At 30.8% G+C, this 22744-nt stretch overlaps 1 protein-coding gene and 3 pseudogenes across 1 annotated transcript; all 4 read right to left on the bottom strand.

Moving 5' to 3' along the window:
• Positions 1–543: 543 nt before the first annotated feature.
• On the bottom strand, positions 544–1089 carry LOC149883300 (zinc finger MYM-type protein 5-like; annotated as a pseudogene).
• Positions 1090–3030: 1941 nt separating this feature from the next.
• On the bottom strand, positions 3031–18066 carry LOC145187670 (uncharacterized; annotated as a pseudogene).
• LOC145185712 (uncharacterized) lies at positions 5620–7037 on the bottom strand. Its single transcript, XM_090101330.1, has 4 exons — positions 6821–7037; positions 6551–6710; positions 6346–6455; positions 5620–6153 (listed from the first exon to the last, which is right to left on the bottom strand). The coding sequence occupies exons 1-4, from the start codon at positions 7010–7012 to the stop codon at positions 5863–5865; spliced, it is 753 nt and encodes a 250-aa protein (XP_089957456.1). The 5' UTR covers positions 7013–7037; the 3' UTR covers positions 5620–5862.
• On the bottom strand, positions 7245–8738 carry LOC145197845 (uncharacterized; annotated as a pseudogene).
• Positions 18067–22744: the final 4678 nt, after the last annotated feature.

The following is a 22744-nucleotide window of genomic DNA, read 5'->3' on the forward strand; positions in this document are numbered from 1 at the left end:
ATCCTCAACTTGCACAAAATTGATAAATCTTTCAATTGGTTCAAATGTTGTATCATCAACATATCTCAAGATAATACAAAGCTGACTTTTGTGACTAATGTCTGGTGTAGAATCGACGGATAAACCAAAATATTTTGAAGTTTTTACTTCGTTGCTAATAGACAGTAAAGCTTACTTGACCATCAGTGCAACGAGTTCGTCACAAACAGTCTTTAACAAATAATTAGTTTTTCAAGATCCAACATTTCCATAATTTTCCACATGTTCAGATAGAGAAGGGTCAAACTTCGAAATAAGCTCCAGTAACCCTATAAAATTACCATTGGATTCTTTGCTGAATCTTTCGTTGGATCCTCTAAAAGCCAGGTTTTTTTCTATTAAAGTACAAATCACTGCTACTACTCGTTTCAAAACTTGTCGCCAGTAATTTCGTTCCTTTTTGATTTCAGAGTCCTGCTGATTTTTTACACTATAATTACTTTTACGCTCTAAATACTTCATCTAAGCTTCTCTATGTTCGGGTGAATTCTCATGACTTTTTAACTATGAAAACAAATTCTTCCAGTCTCTAAATCCATTCGTTGCTAGGGCGAACTGAGAAATTCTAAACAGCTTGCACACAAAGCAAAACACACTACCTAGCGATGGTGAATATATCAACCATTCTCTTTTAAATTCTTCACAATCGGCTATTTTGCTAGTGAAAAGGTTTTTGAATAATAACGATCGTTTTCTGCATACGACGTTTTTGAAGCCAAAAATGTGTCATTTGTATTCTGACAGACTTTAGGCCCCTTTTGAATCCGTATTGAAAATCCTTCATAGACAAATCAGCCCATAGTCCGGCATCACTCTGTCTAATAATTTGAGCACTCAGATCATTTAAAGTTATTGCACTTATTATAGATGATTCACAACAAGCTACAGTTGATGTTTCAGTGATTGCTAACAAATTATTTGTTTCCATCCAGTAGCATTTTCATTTACTTAAATGAAAAACTGATCAAGTTTTGGTAATTTTTTGACTTCCTCATCTTTTTCAGCTTTTTTCTTACGTTTTTGAGCTCCGCGTTCATATGTTCTCTTCATTTTTTAGTTTTTTCTAAAATAAAGGAAAAAGTCTAGAATTCTTATATTTCTTTTCTGAAATGAATGAAATAATGCAGTAATAAAATTCTTACATTAATTTTTAAATTGTACTATACTTAAAAAATCATTTTTTATCTAAGTTTCTAGTTTATTCTGTAAAAATAGAATTCAAGTTTCAATTCAAGTTAAAATTTGATTATACCCTACATTATAATTTCATAAATTATCAATAAACAAGGAAGGGGTGTATGTTTTCACTAAAAAATTACTAAAGTGATTTTAATGAGATGGCGCCCGTAGAAAAAATATGCTTTTCAAATTAATAATTTTAAATTATGAACGTTTATTTGCAAACTCGAAATATACAAAGTTCACTTTGTTTTCAACACAATTGTTAATTTTTTATTAAAAGTTTTCAATAAAAATTTTTATTTGTTTTGGAATTGGATCTCCTGATGCTTGAGGGCCCCCTAAATCCTGAGGCCCTAGGCAGTGTCTAGTCTGCCTATAGGTTAATCTGGGCCTGCCAAACACGTTTAAAGTTATAAAGTATTGGGAATCACTATGCAAAAGCAGACGTCCTAAGTATAAGAGCTGTAAAGTTCTGGTAGATCATTTTCACAATTTTGTACCTTTGCGAATGCAGTTTTTCAAAGATCTTGATAAAAAATTGAAAGGGTTTCTTGTTCTATTTCAAACAGACAGACCTATGGTTCCATTTTTATCTAACAGTTTAGAAAGCATATTGCGAAGTTTGATGAAAATGATTCTCAAACCAAACATTTTAAATGATGCTGCAACTGCATTTAGTTTATTTAAGTTTGAAGTAGGTAAGTAAAATAACCACGTAGATGTAAACAAAATTCAATTCGTAACAGCACTAAAACAGATGCTACCTTTTCTTTATTGTAAACCAGAAGAGAAATTAGAGTTTATAATGGAATGTAAGCAGATTATCATAGTGTTATTGCAAAAATTACAAGAAAGATGCCCATTGAAATATTCTTTAGTGAGGAATGCTTCATCTTTGTCTCCAGATGAAATGGTTCAAAACAAGGAAGTATCCGCTGTTAAAGTCAAGACTCTAGCTGAGAGATTAAGTGCATTAAAATGGCTTTCAACCGATTATGCAGATGATGCAAAAACAACAATATAATGAATTTGTAAGTGCAGAAAGTGTTCGATTTAATGAAAAGTTTGAGTGTTTTAACAAGTTAACTGGTTTGTTGATAAATTTCTTGCTGTCTATTTACACAAAACTCTGAAGTATTCAGCATTGTGGAAAGTCTGTGCTATCATTTTTGTGTTATCTCATGGCCAATCTGGGATAGAACGAGGATTCAGTGTCAACAAAAAGATGTTGGTCGAAAATCTGCAAGAGAGATCTCTTATTTCTTAAAAAATAGTTTATGATCACATCAATTCTCATGACATAGTTATTCATCAGTATGAGTTCCCCAGCGATCTTTTAAAAAGTTTTAAGCTAGCATACAATCGCTACGATGCAGTATTGAAAAAAAACAAGGACCAGTTAAAGTTAGATGAACCCGTACGGAAACTTCCCATAGAAATTTATGAAAAAAACCCATGGAAAAACCATGGGTATTTGGAACACGTTCCCATGGAAAACTCATGAGTTTTCCATGGAAAAACCATGAGTTTTCCATGGGAACGTGTTTCAAATACCCATGGTTTTTCCATGGATTTTTATCACAGATTTTCCATGGAAAACTCATGGTTTTTCGTGTTACAAATAAGAATTTAAAATTCCATGGTTTTTCCATGGTAAAACAGCATGTTTAGCTTTCGAATTATTTGAAATCTCATGTTTTTTTAATTAACATATATACCATAAAATGCAAACTTTATCACGTAAATTGCTAATATTATTGAGTTCTCTTTATCAACGGGATCGCTTTTGCAGAATAAAGTCAATAAATGAAGTAAAATTTAAATCTTGTTGAAAACATAAATGAAAAAGTTTATTGCTAACAAATATCTCCTGATTCATTTTCATCCACAATACTGCCTTTCATTTGCCGCCTTTTGAATTTCCCTACATCTTGCAGCTTTTCAGCCATTGACTGCTTTATCATCCTGCTATCGGCTCCAGGATATTGTTTCTGAACATACGCTACAAAACAAAGCAGGAAATACAAAACTTGTAATACATAAAGTAACGCATTGATTATTGGCATAAAAATATAATGTTTAGTAATGCCAATTAAAAAAATGATGTACAAATAATTTTTACAAATGGCTTAGTTTGAAATCTTACCCAACAGGGCAGCAACTTTTGATGGATTCAATGCTTTATTTGCTACTTTTGAAGAATTACAAACACGACCTGTTACTGAACTCTGTGCCATCTCCTCTTGGGTGAATATCAAATTCATGAGCAGCCTAGCAAGATGAGTTGCTCTTGTCGACTTAATCATGGAAAGCTTCGTGTTCGATACTGTGATACCGAACCCCAGATCAATCTAAAAGTTATAAATAAAACTTATTTTAATTGGTAAAAATATACCAAGTCATCCAACATTTACACGTATCTGATGCTGATCATACTAGCATTTGACAAATAAAAATGTTTTCTCTTTTTGATGTATTTACTTGGCAAAAGTGACAAACTTAATAGATCGGCAATGCAGATGTAAAAGCCGATCTATCTTTGCTTTGCCAATTAACTATTACCCTTTTTGTAACAGGATGCAAAAACTCAAAAGCAAAATTTTACCGACAAGACGTTGGCAAACTACTTTTGTATATTCAGTACGGCACTCTTTTGTCGACCTGAATATATAATTGAGTTTTCAACAGTTTTCAAATTTTAAAAATACATCCTGAACTCTAGTAATGGGAACAATAATAGTTAATAATAATTACAGTAAATAATAATTAAATATTTCAAAATGTTCCAGTACTACAATTTATATGTATACCTCATCAATTTGTTGAACCCCTAAGGCATTCTGCGCAACACTTAATGGAGATAGTGAATTTACAATAAAATGTTGATTCTCTAAAAAGGCATTTATAAGTTTAAAAATTTATTTTTAAAAATGCAGCGAAACAAACTATAACCCTAATAACAAAATAGATTTAGACAAAGCAAAGAAAAACACTTTTTCGGTTTTTATGTCCAAACCTGTATTGGTTTGGTAGAACTAAACTTAATATCAATAGGCAAAAAAACACTTTCTCAGATTTTTCTTGAATTAAACGAAATAAAAAAAAGTCCCTACTTTGCTGATTTGCCGACGGTTTTTTCAAAGATTTACTCAGGCTTGTTGTATGTGCCGCAAAACTTGTTAACTGGGGTAAAACAATAGGAGAATCACTGTCTAAACACTCTGAACTAGATTGGCTCAGGGCTGATGTCAAACTTTGCACTTTCAATAGCACTTTCCATAGTAAAGTTTTTTAACAAAAATATAAACTTTCTCAAAACTGAGCTGGGCAAACATAAATAAACACATTTAAAAAAATATTTTTATCAAAAGTGCAAAGAAGCTAAACTTACCATCATTCAATTTACATAATATTTGTGTCATTCGTTCATATTCTTTTTTAATTTGAGCATGTTCCTCTGCTTGTATAGTCATAGCAGCAATTTCTGTAGAGTATCAGGATTCTGATATTTAGATATATTTAACAAACTATTTATATTATTTTATTAGTTGCACAAATTTAAATGGTTCGAATTGTTGTTTATCAGTTTTATCAAAGTGAGGTGTATTATGTATGATTTTTAAATATGTTAAATGATTTAAATTAAAAATCTTTTACACTACCCAATACCTCTTGCTGTTATTGTTATTATTCAAATTAAGATTAAGGTAATAAGTAATAAAACACGAGGAAATAAAACAATTAACAAAAATTTGTCAATTAATAGTTATAACACCAAAGGTTACCATCGCGATATTTTTGTACAGTGGAAGCCAATTGATGGCACTGCAAACAACTTGAAGTCGTCATTGTTAGTCTTGAATTATTTGCAGGTTTTAAAACAGCTGGGACATTTTGTGGTTGTAACAGCAAGGGAATTTTATCTACACTCTAAAAAACATTGTGTTAAAACAACACAAGCTTGTGTGTTTCGCAACACAAAACTTTTGTCATATATGAACAACACAAGATGATGTTAATTCAACATAATGCCTTGTGTTAAACAAACAACACAAGGCATTGTGTAGGAATTTAAGCATAATCTGGAGATTAATCGTACAGTTAGTTTTTTTTTTATTTATACTCATTTTACTTATAAAACACGTTTGAAAACCTATTTTACTCGGCGCAACTTTGAACTAAACGACTAAATAAAGTCGTGATGATTTTTAATTCAAGTTCTATATTATAATGGAGGTATGCTTTCATTTTAATGAAAGCTTTGTTAAAAAATAAAATACAAAAAGTATGTTAAATAACTTCGTTTTAACATCAGAACCGAATTTACATGATATATGTTAGTATATACTTTATCCATATATTTAAATAAAATATTATGTTTGTAGTTTGAATATGAAATATTGAAACATGTTTTTAAAATTCACTGAAAATATCGTGCACCTTTTTAATTTATGTAGTTTCACATAAAATATTTAGATTGGCGTTATCATTCATAAATTTTTTCAAAGAAGAAGAAGAGGCTAAATTACTAAAATGTCCTAAACTACTGTCTAAAATTGTCAGCATCATTTTAAGTAAAAACTGTCAGCATCATTTTAAGGCTTTAGCGTTTCTTGACAAAAATTTTTCGAGCTGAATATACTACATATGAGAAATCTCTTCGAATAATTTACGTGCTTTAGTGGTGGAACCAGGCAGTTTATAAATTAAATCTTGAAAGAAATTATATAGAACTTGTAGTTGCTTTGGATATTCAAGATTAAATACAAAAAAAGTATTGAAGAGACAATCAAAGGCAACAGAAACTTTCGGAGGTTTAACTATAATTGCTTTTCTATCACACACAACGAAAAAAGACAATCCACGTGACAAAATGAAAGGCTGCTGTTTTGGATTTGAGCGATCAAAAAACATTTCAAGAGTCTCGCCATCCTAAAAAAAAAAGTTTGAAAAAATTTTTAAGTTTTAAGTAAGTCATATCAAACAAAAATTTAACACAAATAAAATAATGAGAGAAAGAAGATTTGTTAGTATAATTGAACTTTATACTTCTTAAAAACTATTATCATACTATTGGTATATTATTTATTAAAGGAACTAATGAGATTTGGAAATGAATCATACCTTTAGTTGTTCAATTAGGAAAACCATTGCTGCACTTGTGGAAACACGATATTTTCCCATAGTTGGCAAGAGATAAACAAGAGCCTTTAAAGATTTTAGTACCAATGCATCTAAACAAAATTAAAATTACATTATAATTTACATTGATAAAGACATGATTTATAAGTATAACTTTTTTGTTTGAAATTTTCTAAAGATTATTTACCTGTATTACTATTCCCATCAGTATCTGTTTCGCCAATAATGTCTATGCATTTGCCAGTCAGCTTACAGTATGCAATTATTTGTTTTGAAATTGTTGTTTCTAATAAAACTGGAATATTTTCTGCATAATTTCGATAAATTGATTTAAGTTCATCATCTAACTGAATAGAACAAATCAATGTTTAAAAAATATTTTATATAATATAAAAATTGAAACTACAAATACCCCTCCAGAAAACTTGTCTAGTAACAAATGAAGTTTTTTTTTTACCAACAATGGAATGTCCAAAAATCGTGGAAATTCCTCTAGTATCATATTAGCTGTTGGTGAATCATTTCGAATCCACATTTGTCTGCATAAACGTGATTTGTTCATCAGTTCTACAATCTCATTTTCATTTCGATCTGTATAAACAAGATGCATTAATTTTGTCTTTATTAATTCATACTCTTCAATGTTCATTTCAATTGGGTTATCTCCAACAGCAATAAGCTCATTACCTAATAATAACAATATATTGCAAAACAAAGAGTATTTTAAAGAACATATAAAATAAAAAAATATATAAATGTATCAATAAAATTGTGTTAGATGAATTTATAATATTTTAATTATACAATATTATACAATTAAAAACGTTTAACTAGACAATAAAAAATTGACATACTCTTTTTACTGCGACATCTGTATTTTTTTATATCTGCTGGATAACGACAATAAATTTCTCTAAAACGATTAGTCAGAAAACCCTTTGATGTTCCTTGACAATAGTATAATTCCTATTTTGAAAAAAAAAAATTAGAAGGCAATAAAGAAACTTATCAAAATCAATCATATAATATTAATAGGCTTTGTGAACTAATGAACTAACTAATAAAAAACAAACAAATCTTAAAATTATCATCACAATGAACGGCATCAATAATACTGCAAGAAGATAATTTGTTGAGACATTGACAATAGAATTAACTCATGTAAATTTGATGCAGTGATTGTGTTTTTTCTTAAATGCTGGTTTCACAAATTAGAGCCTATAACAATAGTATACTATTACTTAATTTTGATAAAAACAAAACAAACAACTTGCATATCCATTTCCGCTTCGGCATGCCCTGAACTTAAAAGTTGAAACAATACTTTTTGCCATGGCTAATTGATGCTCTGGTGGAGGATAGCTGAAAAGAATATTACAGTTTATATATATATATATATATATATATATATATATATATATATACATATATATATATATATATATATATATATATATATATATATATATATATATATATATATATATATATATATATATATATATATTAGCTATACATATATAAGAAATTATGCTAATAATAATAATTTATGTTAATTAGATAGTTAACATAACTAATGGTACAAAAATAATTTAACAACATAAATACATAATCATGTATTGTAATGATATCTACATATGAATATTATTATAACACTTACTTTCCAAAGCAATCAATTAAGTAAGAGCAAGCTACTTTAACAAGGAGACGATATAAGTGATCATCCATTGCAATCTTTTGTGCTTCAATGATAATATTTTTTTTTAAAGGGTGATTTTCAATTGCATCCAGTATTGACACAACCTAATAGAAGAAAGTAATAGACGAGTTTTGTAGTTCATCAACTAGTCAAAAAGTATAAATCTGTTTATTACAACTAGAATACCCAGAATCATTTAGCAACCATATAAAATTTTTATTCAAAAACTTACATGAAATATTTATACAACTTGAAAATTAAAAAAGTGTAAAAAATGTATATAAGTTAAATATACATAATAATATATTATGCAACAACGAAATATAAAAAAACTTAAACTACAATAAAATAATAAAAAACTAAGTACAATCTTTTTTGAACCACTTGATTTGGTACATGCAACAGGAGTTACGACAGATGTTTCTATAGTATAGCATAAAGTAAATCATATACAAAACTGTTACTATATTCAAGGCACATCAATAAAAAATGACGAAAAAATGGAATAACTTTTATCAAAAATAAATTGGATTAACATACCAATGAGGCACCCACTTTGCGATTGAACAGGATTAGATTTTGAGCATGCTAAAGCTGCTTCTAATTTCCGTCTCTTTATAGGAGGTAGCACATCAGGGAGATCTGTTTCAACATTCAAAAACTGCAAATCTTCCATTGAACTCAGGGCCGGCCTTACGAATTGCGGGGCCCAATTTAACGAATGCTTGCGGGGCCCACCTGATTTTTTTATTTTTACAATAACTACTAGACACCAGATAATCGGTATCGTATAAGTCGATACCGAGAAGAATGGTCTCGTATCGCGTGGTATCGCTTATATACTAATGTCGATACTATCAGTATCGGTTTGATACCACTCGATACCGAGAAGGAAGGTCTCGTCTCGTGTGGTATCGCTTATGTTCCAGTGCCGATACTATCAGTATCGCTTCGATACCAAACGATACCGATAATAAAAAGAATCGTATAGTATCGCATGGTCTCGAATCGAGACTCAATAAAACAAAAAAACAAAAAATTAAAATGTGACTTATTGAATTTTTTATAAACTAAATACAAATACAATTGCTTTTTAGAGATTTAGTTATTGTTTTTTAATAATCTACAATACTTTGGCTATCGTCCATTCGTTGTTTTTTCCTTTGCCAAACTTTCGTTGGTATTTTAGGATTTTCTTCTATTAATATTGGCAAAGATAAGTCTGATTCATGTTCTATATCACTTTCATTTTCTTGTTCGATGGGCCATTTTTTAATGTAATTTTCAAGAGCGGAATAGTTCTGCATTATAAATACGAGCTTATCTGCCTTGTCACTATCGAGATTGTATCTACGATCAGTGATGACAAGGCCAGAAGCAGAAAATGCTCTTTCAGATGATGCAGAGGTTGGTGGAGTTGCCAACCAAGATCTTGCAACACCCGAAAGGATAGGAAGTTCCGCTGCATGCTGCTTCCACCATGCTAAGGTGTCAGTTTTTCCTGCATTTTTGGATCTTATTGTTTTTTGGTATTTTTCCATTTCAAGTTTAATAGGAGGGTTTTCGTGAAAATTTTCACTTGAATGGAATAAAAGTTCGATAGAGTTGGAATAACGACATGGAAAATTACTCATTGCAGGGGCTGATCCAGGTCATTTTTCTTTGGGGGGTAGTCGGACCAAAAAAAATATAAAAAATAAGGTTTGCGTTTTTTCAAAATAAAACAACTGTTTCATTTGATATTTAGAATGATTTTAGAAAGATTATAAGATAGTTAGTAATAATAAATATATTGAATGGTTACATAAATTTTTTTATTTTTTCTTATCTTTTTAATTTTATCAATAATATTTTGAAGTTTGAAGTTTCTTAGGTAGGGGAAGGGGGTAGTTACACCGAATACCACCGCCCTCCCTTACCTTTTTGTCCGCCCTTACACACTGTTTAACATAATTTAATAGTTTGTAAAAATTTAATATAGAAATAAATATTGAGAAAATCTTTTCTTTCCTTTTAATCACGGTAGAAAAAATTGTAATAAGGATAACAGATGAGAAATTAAAATACAGAAGTGGCACCACACAATTATTTAAATTAAAACAAAGATACCAGATGAGAAATTAAATGATAAACATGATGTCATACAACCAGCTTAGAGAACTTTTTTTTTTATAATAAATGAGCCATATATATATTTATTAATTATACGAATTTACTATTTCAAATTAAAAATCGTTTATAAAAATAACATGGAAGTTCTCATGATGACCCGAGTTGCAATAGCAAATGATACTATCGGTACCAAACAATACCAACATAACCGATAACTTTTGATACTAGTATCGATATCGATACCGTAAGGTATCGCACCAAGACCAAACGATACCAACATAAACGATACTTTCGATACCAGTATCGCGTGATCTCGATATCGATACTGTATGGTATCGCATCGAGACCAAACGATACTAAACGGTACCAACATTAACGATACTTTCGATACCAGTATCGCGTGATTTCGATACCGATACTGTATGGTATCGCAACGATACCAGACGAGAAATCGAGACTCGAGACCGATTATCTAGTGTCTAATAACTACTATTAATAAAATTATTGAAACTCATTTATTATACAAAAAAACATAACTCCACAAACGAATCAATAAACAATAATAAAAATATTACAATGAATTTAAACAAAACAGTGCTTGTTATTGTCATAATAAACAAATAATCTATAAGTCAAAGTGGATCTTTCTTGCTTTTTTGCTTGCGAAATCTTTTAGAATTTTTTCATAATTAATTTCTCTACTTATAGGAGATTCAATTAATATTGGTGCCAAATTGTTTAGTCGTTCTTGGTTAATTACTGACCTAAGGTAGGTTTTAATTAATTTTAGTTTTGAAAAACTTCTTTCACCAGAAGCGACTGTAACTAGAATTGTCATCAGTATTTTTAGGGCTATGAACAAATTTGGAAATGCAGTCGACCTATCATTACAAGCCAAATATTTAAAGAGTTCTTTGGGTTTTTGTTGTTGAACGGGCAGTATTGGCTTAATTGCCTCCATTTCTTCGGAAAGCATGAACCCTTCTATATCTTTTGTAATGTCTGTCAAAGCAATTTCTAGGTCGGCTGAATGTTTTCTGAGATCTTCTTTAGACATATTTTGAAAATTATATAGAAATCCAAAAAGTTTATGGTGTTCTTTCAGCTACATAAACCGTGGTTGAAGAGATTGCAATGCTTTGTCTACAACTTGATTGAAAAAATTTTTCCGGAATTCTGTCTTGGGGTCTAAAATTGGTTCGTCAGAAGATTCATAAAGAAACATTTTCTTTTTCTTGTAACAGCGCTTCTGTTGAAATATGGGTTCAACTTCTAACTCATTTGCAAGCTCTTTGGCATCAATCAATGCTGCTTCAAAGCCTGTCTCTCGGTATGTCTTCAACCAATCAAACAATTTTTCAAAAGATGTCAGCCCCGCGACAATGTCTATGGTATTGCTTTGAAGTTCCTTGCTAGTAAAATTTACTTGAAACAATAAAGAGTGCCAAAAACATAGTGCAACCAGAAACCTATAATTTGTCATTTGGCTTACTAATGATTCAGCCTCACTTTTCCCTTGAGCATCATTTATGCTTTTTGCTAGTTCTTCTAAAGCATCACACACTTCTGCGGCTTGAAATCGTACAGCTTTAACACTTTGCATTCTACATTCCCATCTTGTTTCTGATAATGGTTTAACAGACAGGCATTTCACATGCTTTTTAAAAACAGTCCATCTTTTTGTAGATGAAGCAAAAAGGGTGTAAATACGCTGCAGGGTTCCAAAAAATGTCATGGCATCTGAACACGTTTTAGCCATATCTCCTAGAACAAGATTATAATTATGGCACACACAAGGAGTATAGAAAGCTCGTGAATTTCTTTCCAAAAGTCGTGCTTGCACTCCAGAATTGTGCCCTTTCATATTAGCTCCATTGTCATACACTTGTCCTCTGATGTTTTCAACATCTAGTCCTAGCATTTCAATTTCTTTCACAAGAGTGTTAAATAAATTTTCACCAGTGCTGCTCTCAACTATAATAAACTTTATAAAATGTTCATAAATTCCTGCTGGGACATCTGAGTGTGTGCCATCAGCGACATATCTTAGCACCATTGACATCTGTTCCTGATGGCTGATATCAGGAGTGCAGTCAAGAATCACTGCAAAATACTTTGCCTACTTAATTCTAGCAATAATTTCCTGTAGAACAGCTTGGCCTATAGTATCAATAATTTCATCTTGTATGGTCTTGCCTAAATAATGATCATGAATGTCTTTGTTAATAATTTTCTGTATATGATCTTGCATAACTGGATCAAATTTTCCTAGCAATTCAATGACGCCTAGAAAATTGCCATTATGTGGATTTCCAATTTGTTCTTCAGACCCACGAAATGCCAAGTTCCTCTCTGCCAAAAACTGTACAGAAGCAACAAGTTGCTCAAAGACTTGATTCCAGCGTTTTGTTTCCTGTCTTATTAATTTTTCATTTAATGTATCAACAGTTAATCCAGTAGATAACCTTTGCTGCAGTTCATAGCAAATAAGTGTACATTGCAAATGTTTTTTTGATTTTTCATGATCCTCTAATCTTGTATGAATATTTGACCAGCTGTCAAATCCAGAAGTAGCAAGTGCAGAATCAGAATTTGTGTCAAAAAGTTTGCAATAGTAACAGTAAACTTTATCAAATGATTCAGAATATATTAGCCATGGTCGTTCTATAACTTCCCCATTTTTTAATTTTCTTTTACAATGAAATTTCGAAAAATGTAACCCTTTTTCACTTTGCGGAAAATTTTCTACAGTGATCTTAGGGGGTCCTTCGTTCACTAAATAATCTCTGACATTTTGATTTATTTTATTTGGCCATGTAGCAGGGTCATCTTTTATCTTTAAAATATCACATAGTGCTGGGTTTGAATTTTCTTCTCTTGATTCTGAAATATCCTCATTATCCTTGTGTGTGTTAACAGATATATTTATACATAATTCAGATGTATTTTGTTGAGCATTACATCCAGAAAGAAAACTACTACTACCTTCTGATGTAATTTCTTTAGAAATATTTGTTTCAATGTCGTCTGACTCGACTTGTTTGTCTGATTTTTCAGTTTCAAACAGATCTACTGATTTACTCAAATATTTATCTAACGCACCTTTTTCTTTTTCTGCTTCAGTTTTCTTTACCTTAGCTAAGGTTCTCTTCATGTTACCACTTAGATATTTTCTACCGACGTCCCTTTGTCTTTTACTCATATTTTGGCTTGTGTTCTTCAAAACTAAAAACTTATCTCTTTTTTTACTACTAAATTGCACAATAAAATAAAATAGTTTAATTAAACAGTTTAATTAAACTATTTTATTTTATAAGATTATTTTTTTTTTTTTTAAGAGTCTTAAAATTATCCAATAAAATTTATATTGTCTTAAATATAAAATATTTACTGAAAAGCGAGAAAAGTTTGCGTTAAACAAAAGTAAATAAAACTAATAGTAAACAAAATGAAAAATAATTATAGCATAAACAAACAAAAAATATATTACAAACATTTCAAAAGTAAATACAGCTTAATCTTTAACAATATAAAAGCTGCCGCCATGTTCATTGCTTGCCTCGTGAATTTTCGGAAATAAGTACTTCTGGAACTTTCGAAAGTAGATTGGAAAATAATATATTTTATACCATATACCGCAATAACTAAGATAAACTAAAAATAACAATAGACGTTACCATGCGCATTAAACGTTCAGCGTTAACTGTACGAATTATATTAAGATTGATAGAAATTTATAAAAAAAAATTACTGCCATTTATAATGATATGCTATAAATTGCGGGGCCCCTACCAAGCGCGGAGCCCTATTTGGAGCAATCGGTCAAATCGGCCTAAGACCGGCCCTGATTGAACTAGCACCTAACTCCACCAGAAGAGGTAAGAGACGATTAATATCTTCTACTGGAAAAACTTTACTTAAGAAGTTATTAATTTCCTCCATTGTTATGAAAAATCTTTGTTAAAAGAAATAAAACAAAGAAATTTATCCCTGTTTGAACAAATATTGCTTATTTAGAATGACATTATCAACTTAACTTAACAAATGCATAGTTTTTTAAAAATAAATTTGAAAAAATTTGTAAAATTTTATTATTTTAATTTTGTTTAATCAATAACAAAATCAAACCAATAACAAAAATAAAAAATCATGCTAATATATCCAGGTTAATATATTCATGCCTTGTTATAACAAAACTTTCTTCAAAATACTTTCTGAAACCAGTTGACAATGACAGTACATGAGAATCAAATAAATTGTCTATTTTAACAGCTGTATATTTAGATGTTTTACATACATTATACCCAGCAATATGAGCATCGTAATGTATGGTTGAAAATTTTTCAACTATAAGTGTGCATTCGTTTTCAAGGACAAGTACATAAAGAATCTTTCCAAAACGTGGGAGACAAAGTTTGGTGAGCCCTAAAACTACAAGAAAGTCTGGCATGTACTTTACACCATCTTTGATTAAATAATTTGCACAAAAATACTCTTGATATAGTGAAATTTCACTAAAAACAGACATTGGCAACGGTAAGCAAGCAGGCATAATTTCAAGACCAGGACCTACTTCTACATTCAGTATTCTAGCAAAATTTGACAAATCAAGATGTAATTGTATTTGCTGGCGCCATGCAATACTTTTGCAAACATTTGTAAAGTTGTGCAAAATGTGACACTGCTTCTTTGCAGGAGCATGTTTACCTTCAAATCGCATACACCAATAACTTGGTGAAGGTCCTAGTTGTAAAATTTTGGTAGGATAGTGAACAAGAAAATGTTGTTTTGGAATAACAGTATGTCCAGAAAATATTTCTGTAAACAACTTGTGATGATCACTAATCATCTCTGTTAAATAAGTTATTAAATGAATAGTCAATTTTGGAGCAAAGATTTTTCCACATATTTCCAATAATAAATGAATTAAATGAAAATACTGGTTATCAGTTTCTACAACATCGCCAAGCAACAAACAAAAAAATTTTCCTAAACACCAACTTTGAGTTGCATTCATACCTAAGTTTTTGTCTTTAGAAACAAGTTTTTCACGTGTTATTGGCATTGGCCTGTTTTTTTATCAATGCCAAAATTAAAAGTTAGCAGACGGCCATTGAATTCCTCAATGGTCAACAGGCAATCAATTAGTAATAAGTGATGAAGAACTATTTTTAATTCATACTGTAAACAACCCTCAAGTATGTCATGCATTGAATCTGGGCAAATGTTATTAGGAACAGAAAAATACTTAAGCTTCTGACAAGGGATTTTTTTTATATACACCAGACAATTTAAAATATTCAGTATCATCAACAAGTACTTGACAATCGGCAATGTGACGTTCTTTAGTTCTTAAGTCTAGTTCTTCTTCATAAAAAGAGTGTTGCATTTGTTCTTTTGTTGTATAGCAGTAATGGCAGCTCTTATTAGCATTAAAGTTTGAACTAAATCCAAAAATCTGGTGCAATGCAAGATTATCCCCAGACCACATAACTACTGCACCAAATATGCAAGCGTAACTTCCATTTATATACAATTGAACTCCTTTTTCTAGAGCTAACAAGTCCTTTACTAGTGGTTTTAAAATCTTTTCATATCCATACTTTGCAACATCAGCCGAAAAACAATAAATTACAGGATATATGTTTGCCAATTTAGAGCATCTCTTTGTGTTAACATTTTTTATAGACAAATAAACAGCACAAACTTTGTGAACTTTAGTTTTTGAACCTAATGGGTTTACTGTTTCAAAATCATCACAGTATATTTGAAGTTGAAGAGCATTTGGATGTTTTTGATATAGAGGGTGATTCTTATATTGTTCTGCATCACTATAACAAGTTAATTTATTTAATTTTGTACTAATGTTACTATCTATTTTATTAACAGTGTACTTCGAAAGCACCATAGAAATGGTTTCTAGTATAGGAAGATATTGCATAGTTTCATTTACATAACTTATCATATTATTTTTATAAACTTTATGACGCATCTCAGATCTGAACCCAACAGTTATTTCAATAGGTGTAACCATCTCTTTTTGTTGTAAGTATTTTCTTTGCAAGTAACTAGATGTAATTAAACTACATTTTACACACTCATATTCAATATCATTTAGCACATCATTTACTCTGCCAGTGTCAGCTTCCTTATTGAGCATTGCTTTTTGTACACTTTCAATTACTGTGGATAAAATATTTTGAACACTTTTTCCTTCATACTGAATTACAACTTCACTTGTGTTATGACATCGAAGAGTCATTAAAACATCTAAAATCATTTCATTTATATTTTCCCCATATAATGCACTTGAATAAATATTACTAGTGCTATCTTTATCAACATGTGCTGTTGTATAAATACCTTGCTGATCTATTAGATCATCATTCCTTTCAACAGGAGAAATATTTATACTTTCATATTCCGTATAAGGATCACTTGGATGCTTTCTATATAAATGAATTTTAAGGGCATGGACACTGTCATATGTTCTGCAACAACCACCTTGTCTGCAAGGAATTTTACAATTTTGTGTTGAAGAAATACCATGGCGATAATGAAAATGTTTTAAAAGATCACTTACAGTCTTTAATGATTCTAAGTTTGACTCACAAAATACACAAAAGTAACCCATTGTTTATTCTAATATTGATAAAAATGTTAAAAGTAAAAAAACAAACGAAAAACTTAAAAATATACACAATTAACGCATGCGTTTTTTGAAAAACTTTTAACACCTATCTTGTGTCAACAAGAAAGTTGAATTTGCATTTAACGCATGCGCTTTAGAACGATGGTTATAAAATTTAACATTACCTTGTGTTAAATGAAAACAACATATGATCAAGTGTTAGTTTTCAACACAAGGTTTTTTACAGTGTAGGTTTTCATTATCCACTTCATTTTCACTGTAGCTATTGTTTGAAAAAGCTGATAAAATCATTTTGTCAAATGATTTTGTTGCATAATCTTCCCTCTAAGATTATTAATTAGAAAAGACATAGTAAATTAGTGAATTAATGTTGATTTTTCATTTGTTCATAGTATATTCTGTTTATTATCAAGACATGTGACACATAGGCGTACACATACAGAAACTGTTCAACTATTTAATAAATATTAAGAGCGTAATGTTATATATTCTTAAGCCACAATAAAACAAGTTAGGAAAACTTATTTTTAATTTAATCTTATATTTATGCAATCTTTATGCTTTTAAAATTTAAATATTATCAATAACACAAAATCCATAAAAATTACAAATGAAATATTAACCTTTTTATCAGAAAAATAAAAAGACAAACAGATATATTGATAACAATTAAGCCTTTTTTTTGGGACATTTCAATACTTTTATCATTAAGCTATTAAAATTAAAAAAAAAACGAAGTTGTATAAAATCATATTGCAGCTATGCTAACCATCTGCTTCAATTTGTTTTCAGAGTAGCAAACTTGCATTTTTAATTTCTTTGGTGCAGATTCTTTATTAAATAACACATGATTACTTTTATTTGATGAAGGAGGACTGTTACTACGATCTGACTCAAAAATTATCCTTTTCTGTCAAAAATTTATTTTCTTCCTTGTTCAAATCAATTCTCTTGTCTAACAAAAGTATTAGCATTAATGAGGTACCAAAAAAATATATAGCAAAATGCCCTTAATAATATCTGAATCTATAATTTTTACCACTAATTGAAAGAACACGCCCATCGTGTGAAGACCACCCTTCTGGAGGTATCTTTCTTTTTCATCCATCCATTTGATCTTACCTATTCTTTTATTGTCAGTAAACATTTGCTTATCACTAACAGCAATTGAAAGCACAATTGAAGTTTGATGGCTGTTAACCCAAAACACTAAAGCGTAACTCATCCTCAAATCAAGAATTAGTATACTTTTATAATAATAACTATAAAATAAAAAAATTGCTGGAACACTAATTACACATGAAAAAATTAAAACAATTTTTACAAAACTAACCAGCGCTTTACTTAAAACAACCAGTTACTTAATGAAACTTTCAATTTTGTGTTAGATTAGTTAAAAAAATTTAATAAAGTAAAATTAATATTATTAGTATTATTATTAGTAAATGCTGTAACTGTTGTGAGCCAGTGAGTGGTATCAACACACTATGACAGCCGATTCGCTTAATTGCTGCTCATCCAGCAATCAAGACCTGCTTTAAAACTGTTAACTGATTGTGCTTTAACCAACTCACTTGGCAAGCTATTCCATAAATTGACCGATCTATTAAATAAAAGGTTTTCACGACATGCTTGCTTAGTGATTTCTTTGACATATTTAAAGCTGTGACCTCTTGTTTGAGTTTTTTGAATACTAATTTTTTTTTATTGTTTCCAAATCGTTAAAACCGTTGAAGAATATATAAAGTTGAACTATATCTCCTCGTTGTCTTCTTTTTGTCAAGGTAGTCAAGTCGAGAGCTTTTAGACAATACTCATAGTTCTTTTTTTTTAAGTGATAGTATTAATCGAGTTGCACGATGTTGAACTCTCTCTAATAATTCAATTTCTCCCTTTCGAATAGGTGACCAAACTCGAACTGCAAACTCTAACAGTGGTCGCACAAAAGAAGCATAAAGAATTCTTAGCAGTCTAATATCTAAGCAAACGAAGCATTTTTTAATCCGATCCAACATTTGGTTGGCTTTACCTACGCATTTTATTACATGATTTTTCCATTTCAGATTGCTTGAGAACATTACTGCAAGATCACTTTGAGATTCTGTTATGTTTAACTTTTGTTCATTGATATAAAAGGGTGATTTTTTGTTATTTCGGTCATAGTGCATGACCGTATTGTGAAATATTAAATTTCACAAGCTAGTCTTGAGTCCACTTAAAAGCTGAATCGAGATCTGATTGCAAAGAAAGAGTTGATGCACTGGAAAGCATTTCATTCATAATTTTGGTGTCGTCAGCATATAGCTTTGTTAGATTTTTTAAAGTAACAGGCAAATCGTTTATAAATAGTACAAATAAGAGTGGTCCAATTACTGACCCTTGTGGCACACCACTGGTAATTTCTGCTCAAGAGGATACATTTTCGCCTATCACAACTCTTTGTTTTCTTTCTTTTAAGAATGCTGCAATCCATTGTATTGTCAGACCAGATATTCCATAAGCTGTAAGTTTAAGCAACAATCTTTTATGTGGTACTGTGTCAAATGCCCTGGCAAAATCCAAAAAAATAACATCAACAGTAGTCAATGTTATAAACGTGTTACGCTCGTGATTTACGCAGTTTCTAGCGTAAAAACAAAAAAATCGATTTCATAAAACTTTTTTGGCGTAACTTACGCTGGAAGCATCGTAAGTCACGCTCAAAACTGTACGACAAAAAGTCCAGCGTTAGTTCAAATTTTTGTCGTAATGATATATGGCGTTGTGCAATATCTATATGTTTTTTTTTGTTTTGATTAAGTATTAGAAGGTAAGTGGCGTCCTCTAACTTTTTTAACAGAAGATAATACTAATAAAACAAAGTTTATTCTTTGCCATTTGAGATTCAAGGTAAAAGTATAATTGGTTTACATTATATTATTTTTATTGAAAAATAAAAAAAATTTAAGACTTAGAAATTGTCATCATTATCTTTTACTTAGGGTGACATTGATTTAACATTTCTTATTAGTTTTTTCACTGTAAATTTTCATTTTCACTGAGTTTTTAAAAATATTAAACATTTAAAATTTTACAATAGTTTATGTCAGAAATTTAAACGTTAAAACTTAAATTTGCATAAGATCAATAATTTGGGTTTGATTGTTTTGATTAATTTGTTCCACTCTGTGAGGACATCCCCTATTTTTACATTCATTTTTATTTTAAGAACATGGATCTAGATGTATGTTCCGACAGTGACCTTGAACAGGCAATCCTAGAAGAATTAATGCCAAGCGCCACACCTAGAAGAATCAGACAGGTAAAATATTGGTGTTGTTAAGGTCCCAACAATTTTGGCCTAATTTTTTATTATTTTGTTGTTACATTCTTTTATTACCTATGGTAACCAAAAGCTAAAAAGTTCATTACTCTCAACTGATAGAACCTAATTTGGCCCCATGACAAAAAGTCTGCGCCCCTTGGACATACCAAAAATTTCAAGAAAATGACAGTGATTGCTTACCAGTTGACAAATATCTTCATTCTATCTGCATCTAGCATTTGTGTTGGGTCAGAATGATATTTTTGCATTCGGGCTTTATTAAGGCTTGAGGTCTTTGGCTAGGGTTGAGGTCAGGCCTAACTCTAGCCTATTGAGGCTTAGCCACATATAAAAATCATTGAACATGTTTTAGTACCAAAGTAAGTGTTTTTCAGCCTACAGTATCTACAGCAGCAAACCGAAAAAAAAAATTCAAAAAATAAATTTTTCCTAGGAAGTATTCTTCATTTCAGGAATTAGGCTAGGTTTTCTCAGCCCAACTCTGTATTCAACAGAAAGCCCAACACAGCAGTTATCAAGATTTTTGCCAGTCTAAAAATTCAGCAAAAATTTTGTATACATAAAAGCTAATTTTCTATAGTAAAAGCTTTCCGCTACTATGACTGCACTGCCTAAATTAGTAAAATCTTTCAAACTTGAAAATGGTAAAAATTGAAATGAAGTTAAGGTACCCACAGAGATAGTAGTTTAAATATGGCTAACTTGTGTCAAGTATGTAGTCAACAGAAATAATTCCTATAAATTTAATACTTTCATTTATTTTTCCAGTTCAATCCTAGGGACTTCTCAGAAGATACATCTGAAAAGGTTTTTCGTCAAAGATATCGAATTCCCGTTGAAGCAGTTGATTTTCTAGAGGAAAGGCTATCGCCACAACTGCAGCACAGGACAAAGCGAAATCACGCCAGCAGGTACTTTTAATACAGCCAATTGCAACTTGGGCCCCAACATAACTAGAGGTAGGTTGAGCCTGTATAAATCCGAACCTGAGCCAAGCCTGGCAAAATTTAGGCTGTCAAGCCTAGAAAATAATGTTTGAATGAATATGTTGCTAGCCTAACTTGAACCTAGGCTCAGACCCACCTCTAAACCTAACTCTACTTTCATGACATAATCTATGGGCCTCTCACCACCAAAATCTTTCAACCATTTAATAAAAAGCCTACACTTACTGGGTATTTCAAAAAGAATCAGATGAAATAATTTATGGATCTTGCCGACAATTTTAAGACACCTTGGTAACAATTTTCAAGCATAATTTCTACTATAAGAAACTGTTATATTTTTCTAGATATTTAGCACAAAAGTTTAAATTTTCTAAGAAAAATACTGTTTAAAAATTAAAAAACATTATGGCAATCTTATTTTCAAAAAGTCCAAAATTTATTAGCTCGCTACTCCGATTGCTTTTAATGATCTAATTCTTTTGCTTTTGGAAAGAGAAGTCATGAGCTCAATTTAAAGGTTTTAATTTTACCAACTTTAGATTGAGATTATGGTTGTTGTCCAAACATCAATAACCCTATTCTATATATTGGGTAATGGAGGATACAATTTTTACAAACTTCACCGTTACTAAGTATATTTTGAAACCTTTTTAATAAGCAACTAAATCTAATTAAAATTATCTAATAACTAAAATAATTTTAAAAAGCTTTGTTTGTACACCAGCTACACTTTAGGCTGACTATGTTATATTCAGGGTTAGCATTTAAATTAGCTTAACTTAATGTAAGCTGACTTAGCTCTTAATGAAACTTAAGTAGTATTACATTTTGAGGCTATTAAGCCTGAAAGAGTTTGTTTTCTGGGCCTGGATTTTATTTGGTAAATTTTAGAAAAGATCAAACGCCAGCCTTCACTCAGACACATAAGTCTGCTGAAAATAGACCAGGCTCTGCGATTAGGCGGACCACTGAGTTCGGTTCATTTTTGGCCGACCCCAGACACACCTCTATCTTAAACTAAAAAAATTAAAAATTAAAATAAACATCAATCACTAGAAATCAATAATAGTTTGCAAATAGATTTTGGTAAATTTCATGCAAAGTTTTTTGGAAAAATGAAATAAAAAAATCCAAAAATTTATAAATTATCTTTTTTTCAGATTTTGCTCTTTTGCCAGTTTCTCGGTACAAACGCTTTTTACCATTTGTTACGTGATGTTCAGGGACCCAGTACTGAAACAATATTTAGAGTTGTTCACCGTGTGGCCAATGCTGTGATTACACTGAAGCAAGAAGTAATTCGCTGGCCGGGTGATTGTTCAAAACTGGCAGCAGAGTTCTATTCCATTGGAGGATTTCCTGCAACTGCAGGCTGCCTAGATGGCACACATGTACGTGTAGGTCCTCCTTTGCAAGACGAGCTCCAGTTTGTGAACAGGCACCATGACCATTCCATCAAGGTGTTAGCAGTTGCAGGACCTGATCTGAGTTTTTACTACCTCAATGCCAATCACACTGGCAGATGTCACGACAGCAGAGTTTTACAAGAAAGCTCTCTCTGGGAAAGTTTTGAAAGTCAAGGTAACCGGCCATTCCCTGGAGCTGTTCTCATTGGCGATGCTGCCTACCCACTCCGTCAATGGCTA

The sequence above is a fragment of the Hydra viridissima genome, unplaced genomic scaffold (assembly GCF_058129835.1).
Source record: "Hydra viridissima isolate aposymbiotic clone 2 unplaced genomic scaffold, HvirCarnegie_v1 scaffold_10, whole genome shotgun sequence".
Classification (NCBI taxonomy): domain Eukaryota; kingdom Metazoa; phylum Cnidaria; class Hydrozoa; order Anthoathecata; family Hydridae; genus Hydra; species Hydra viridissima.